The sequence below is a fragment of the Papaver somniferum genome, chromosome 3 (assembly GCF_003573695.1).
Source record: "Papaver somniferum cultivar HN1 chromosome 3, ASM357369v1, whole genome shotgun sequence".
In the NCBI taxonomy this organism is placed as follows: Eukaryota; Viridiplantae; Streptophyta; class Magnoliopsida; order Ranunculales; family Papaveraceae; genus Papaver; species Papaver somniferum.
In genome coordinates, this window is record NC_039360.1 from 154,574,547 (window position 1) to 154,580,437 (window position 5,891).

General features: G+C 36.3%; 1 protein-coding gene across 1 annotated transcript; it reads left to right on the plus strand.

Annotated features, from left to right (window-relative positions):
* Positions 1-339: 339 nt before the first annotated feature.
* LOC113357712 (protein MICRORCHIDIA 2-like) lies at positions 340-5,891 on the plus strand. The gene is made up of 19 exons (XM_026601158.1): positions 340-673; positions 779-853; positions 1,071-1,105; positions 1,254-1,332; positions 1,462-1,551; positions 1,776-1,851; positions 2,213-2,291; positions 2,384-2,512; positions 2,914-3,012; positions 3,244-3,345; positions 3,447-3,596; positions 3,891-3,983; positions 4,147-4,198; positions 4,319-4,430; positions 4,605-4,776; positions 4,887-4,975; positions 5,143-5,185; positions 5,293-5,509; positions 5,635-5,891. The coding sequence occupies exons 1-18, from the start codon at positions 469-471 to the stop codon at positions 5,410-5,412; spliced, it is 1,800 nt and encodes a 599-aa protein (XP_026456943.1). The 5' UTR covers positions 340-468; the 3' UTR covers positions 5,413-5,509; positions 5,635-5,891.

The window sequence follows — 5,891 nt, forward strand, 5'->3', positions numbered from 1 at the left end:
AATGGAGGGTTTAGCCATTTGCCATAGGAACCGGCCTTAGGATTTCACACGAACTGAGTCACTAAAAACGAAAATGCTTTATCCACCGATTTTACACCGCGTGAGAGGGGTGGTGGGGCCAACTTCTATCTCACCTCTATCCCCATGCAAAAAACGATACACTAGGTCCGTGCGATTCCAAACGGTGTATTTCTCGGTGGTTTGGCTCTAGCAAAACCCTACTAAAAAACCTAGTGACGTGTCACTTCAGTTAGCAAAATAGCGGTTACAACTTCCACATTGAATAAGCCGATTTTAGTTTAGAATCTTGTTTTAAGCAAATCAAAATTTCAAGTTTTTAGGTTTATGAATACTGTACAACTTTTTTTTTTTTCCAGAACAGACTTTCGCTATTAATCACTGTCCTTAAACCAGGAAACTCGAAAACCCTAAAACCTAAGATAATTGTTTATTTGCTAATACTAATCAATGTCTTGGGAACAAAATAAAGATCCTATTAACGTTGTTCATCTCGAAGGTAACAGTGAGAAAGATCCAAACAATCGAATACCAGCTATAGGGAATCAACCTCTCATGTCTTGTAAAACCAATCAAAATCATAAATCAGAATCACGTAGCTTTTGGAGAGCAGGGGATTATGCAGTTGGTAACACCAAATCTGTTACTCCTCAAGGTAATTTTCCCCTTTTTCCTTTTTGATTATTGTTTTCTTGATTCTTTATGTAGATTGTACACTATAATCAGCAATTCTAAATTACGAATTGTTTTGTTTGTCTAGGTCAACTGGAACACGCTCGCGTTCATCCGAAGTTTCTTCATTCTAATGCAACATCTCATAAGTGGGCATTTGGAGGTAATTCGCTTACTATTAATGGGGTAAAAGCTAAATCATATCCAAACTGAGAAAATAACAAAATTGACTATAAAAGTAGAGGCATTCAAAATTGGTAATTAGGTAAAGTGTAGTGTTGTGTAATTCATTTTTAATACTATAATTCATGTGATGTAAATCTAGTCTCCTGCGTCCCGCCATCTGTTTGTTTTCTGAATGGCTTTTGTGTTTGGTGCAGCTATAGCGGAGCTTCTTGATAATGCGGTTGATGAGGTAAACAACTCATAAGTCTATAAGATGTAACTTCTGTATGTTTTTTTTATGTATGACTAGCTTTCTAGAGTTGCTATCTTGAGTATACATTCAGGTACATATATATCTTTTATGCTAAACTTGTCTTTGCACGTATAACTGCAACCAGATCAGGAGTGGTGCTACCTACGTTAAGGTGGATACACTATATAACGCGAAGGATGAATCTCCTGCATTGCTTTTCCAAGGTAATGATATATGTACTTCATCTGCATTTTTATAGTACTGTAAATTTTATGAAATGTGTACTTCATATGCATTTAAACAATACTGTAAATTAATTGAAATATTATGTACTATTAAAACACTGTATGCAGATAATGGAGGAGGAATGGATCCTGATTGTATGAGGCAGTGTATGAGCTTGGGCTATTCGTCAAAGATGGCAAACACAACGATTGGACAGTGTAAGTCTCGTGCCATCTTCTGTGACTATTAGTGAGCTCAATTCTACACTAACTCGTTGCTACCTATAGTGAGTTGATGTAGATGACCATTATAAGCTTTTTGAGCTTTGTGCTTTTGGACGAGTGATGGGTGTTAAAGAATAAACTAGCAGCAGAAAAACATAGCCGAGCCCTGGTAATCTGCTTAATTCTTAAATGTCAGAAGCTGGGTATTGTTCTTGCAGATGGTAATGGGTTCAAGACTAGTACCATGCGACTGGGAGCTGATGTTATCGTTTTCAGCCGGGCCACTCGTGGAAGGTAATAACAGGTTTTATGAGTTACGTTAGTATGCGTCCTGGAATTTGGCGTCATCTGTATCAGTATGATCCCTTTGCCACATTTATTCAAACAAACAACCAAACAAAAAACTCTTAGAATCAAAATTTCTCCTTTTTGGGTAGCCTTAAAGGCATGCATCTAAAGTCCTCATCAGCGTGTCTGGATATAGGAATTTAGTAAGACAGACTCTGTTGGTGGTATTCTCTCTCGGTATTATTTCTTTGTTGGCACCTCCACGTCGGGGATTCCAAGATGGTCTTTATTGTTGATTTATTACTTTGTTTTCGCTATTGTTAAACTAAATCTTACTGTGTTACATTGTAATAATTTTTTTCTCAAGCCGTGTGACACAAAGCATAGGTCTCCTCTCATATACATTTTTGAGAAAAACTGCGCAAGATGATGTCATTGTTCCCATGGTAAATTATCTAACTTAACATCGAGGATCCTTCCTTTGCTATTTGCTTCTCTTTTCCCTTGAAATTCATATGTACTTATGCTTATAATGCAGGTTGATTTTGAAGTTACTGGGCGTCAGACCCAGCCAATAATATGTGGTTCACAAGCTGATTGGTCTAGTAACTTGAAGCTAATCCTTCAATGGTCACCCTTTGCTTGTGAGGAAGAGCTTATGCAACAGGTGCTTTTTAACTCGTGGAGTTCCCTTTTGGAATTTTATATTTCTACATACTGTCTCTTGCATAAAGGCATTCTGCAAAAAAACTATCAAAATATTTCTTAGTTGCTTTTGTTTGTTTTATTATTTCAAGATTTTGCCAATGAGGTTGGTTTTATGTTTTTGATACTAGAATCTACGGTAAGTCACACCCACTCTCTCACTACACACTACTATTTGGTTCTCTTCAGCGTTTTTGATGAAATTTATCTTGTCGCGCGAGTGATCGAAGTATCATTTCTCATTCAGGCTACTCAGATGAAGCTTGGGGAAATGATATGTATTTCTTATGATTATTAATTTAAGGTTGTAGTAATACTTGTACTATCAACGCGTCGTAATATAATCTCATCATCACCTTTCAGTTTGATGATATTGAAGCTCATGGGACAAAGATTATCATATATAACTTATGGCTTAGTGATGATGGGGTTCTGGAACTAGATTTCAATAAAGATGAGGAGGTATATCCAATTTTTAGCTTCAGCTGCTGTTTTTGAATTTATTTTTTCTGTGAATGTGGTTTAGTTTGTTGATCATCTACTTAGTAGGGATTTAATGGTCGAATTTTAGAAAAGAACTGTCTCTGGGGAAACAATATTAGAGAGAGCCTTTGTTCTTACTGTCCAAACTGCTCTGCAGTTCAAACAATATTGGATAGTACCACTGGTCTTACTGTCCAAACTGCTCTGCAGGATATATGTTTGAAAGATGAAGTTGTTACTGGAAAGGGGTCTAGGGAATCACACAGACTACTGGAATCTCATATTTCTTACCAACTTCGCTATTCCTTAAGGGTACGGTCCTTTATTGTCGCTTGTGTCATTAATATGCTACTCTGATCCATCTTTATATTGTTTCTCGCATCTAAAATATGACCCCCTTGCTTCTTTAACAGGCTTACGCGTCGATCTTGTATTTAAGAAAATTTACTGATTTCCAAATTATTTTAAGGGGGAAAACTGTTCAACAATACATTGTTGCGGAGGATTTGAAATATTCCAAAGTAATTATTTACAAACCAAAGCTGGGATTAGCTTCACAAGAGGTAAGACAACAGTGAAATCAGAACCTGAATGACAAGTATCAGAACCAGTTTCTGAACATATTTGTACTTTTTCACTTGTGTTTTACAGTTTTAGCAATTAACATTTTTATAAAAATTTGCACATCTCCTTGTGTAATAGCCAGTAGTTATGAGCTGAACTGGAAGTACACCAGAACAGACCACGCTAACTCAAGATACTGTTATGTCATTACATTAGTTTTACTTTTCCGTTTGGATGTTTTTTCTGTTCCTTTTTGAGCTTGAGCTGAATCTTATATCAACTGGGGTGTTTAGATTTCTGTGGAAACAACAATTGGATTTGTGAAAGAGGCCCCTCTTCTTAAAGTCTCCGGGTTTAATATTTACCATAAGAATCGCCTAATTAGGGTAAGTGTATTGTAATTCTATTTTTGTTCAGATTCTTTAGAAATGTGATGGTGATGAATGGCTCAGATTACTGATCTATTCTTGTCACTCACTAAGCACTTATTGGCTCAAAGTTTTAAGACCCGAATCATGTCACTCACGGGTGTTATTTCTCATTTTCCAGCCATTCTGGGAAGCCTATCATGAAGGTTCTAGCAGAGGCACTGGTGTTGTAGGTAAGCAATTAATCCAAAGAGTGTATTGCCCAAATGTTGTTAGAATGTCCAATAGTTTATCTCTCCACTATGCACATTCGGGGACATCTGGTAAAACAAAAAAAATTGCTGTCATTGCAGGTGTTCTTGAAGCAAATTTCATTGAACCAGCACATGACAAACAGGACTTTGAAAGATCAGCTTCATACATCCGGCTTGAGACTAGGATTAAACAAATGATAATGGAATACTGGTTTGTTACTTAGCTTATATTGATATGTTAGTTTTGGTCGAACACTGTTAAATACGGTGGACTGTATTGTATAACTGTTTCGCCTAACACAACTTAGTTTAATCTTGTGTTGAAACTTTTAATTTTTAAACATACATTTAGTTATTATCTGCTTAACACCGTTGGAGCATGCAGGACAGGCAACTGCCACAAGATAGGATTTCAATCTAGAATCCCTGAGATACGTTGTATGCAGAAGGAATTGCGTGCTGGTGAAGTGTCTACTGGATTTAAAGCTGGTTATCAGTTGCCTACCGAGCAACCTGTCGTGGGTCTTGCAGCTAATGTGCCACATGGACTAGCAGCAGTATGTGATAGTAAAACCTCTCTTTATCTTTATAGTTGTGGTTATTTGTATAGAGGGTTAGTTTCTTTTGGTGGTCTATTCAAGTTACATTGTGTTTCGTCGATGTGCAGGGTTCTTCTAAAGAAGAGGAATCTTTAGATGGTTTAGGTTCCACTACAATCGAGCAGATATGTGAAGAGAACATACAATTATTCATGAAGTACGTAATAGTACTTAATGCAGCACTAGCTTTAAGCTATATTTTGGTTGCGCTGGGAAAATCAAAATAACTCCTGTATTGCTTTCGTATGAGCATTTTAAAGGAAAGTATCATCTTTCATTTTTTTATTAATATGTCTTTTTAATTGTGCCAACCCTTTTTAACAGGTGTAAAGATCACAAAGAGAAGGAAAATGACCTAAAGAACACGGTATATCAAAACAACACATTTTGAAAAAAAATTGTAATTAGTTTTTTATATTTAACATCGACTGAAAGTTGTGCATTTTCCTGCTTCAATCTTATACTTGACCATAGGTTGGGAAATTGGAAAAGCAGCTGCAGGAAGCCAAAAGGAAATGTTCTCAACTTGCTTCTCATATAGAAAATAGAAAGAAACATCTGTTGGCAAAGCAGCAAGAAAGGGAGAAGATATGATAAAAATAAATGTCAACTTGAAAGCAAAATTTTGATTCCTCAATCAGTCGTGAAAATGATTTTCCGGTTTCTAACTTGGCGCTCAACAGTTACCCAGGTACACGCACACACTCGTCTCCTTATTGTTTTTAATACTCGTAACACATGCTTCTTCCTGCAAAAGGAAATCTTCAACATTTTGTTTTTATGTTCTAACCTCGTAATTCTTCTCTCCAATTGTAGATTGGAAACTAGTTGTTCATTTCTGCCTGATGATGCTACTTCTACAGCACCTATCTTTTGGCAAGGCAAATGGTAATATCCTGTCTATTATGGTATTTGTATCTTTCCACGTAGGTTGATTATAAATAATATCAGTAAATGATATTTAATTATGTAAAACATGTAGAACAATACATACAGAAGGGTGTGCACAGTATCAATGTTTGAGTTCGCCGCCACCTTTTCCACATTAACACAGTTTTGGATCAACTGTAGCG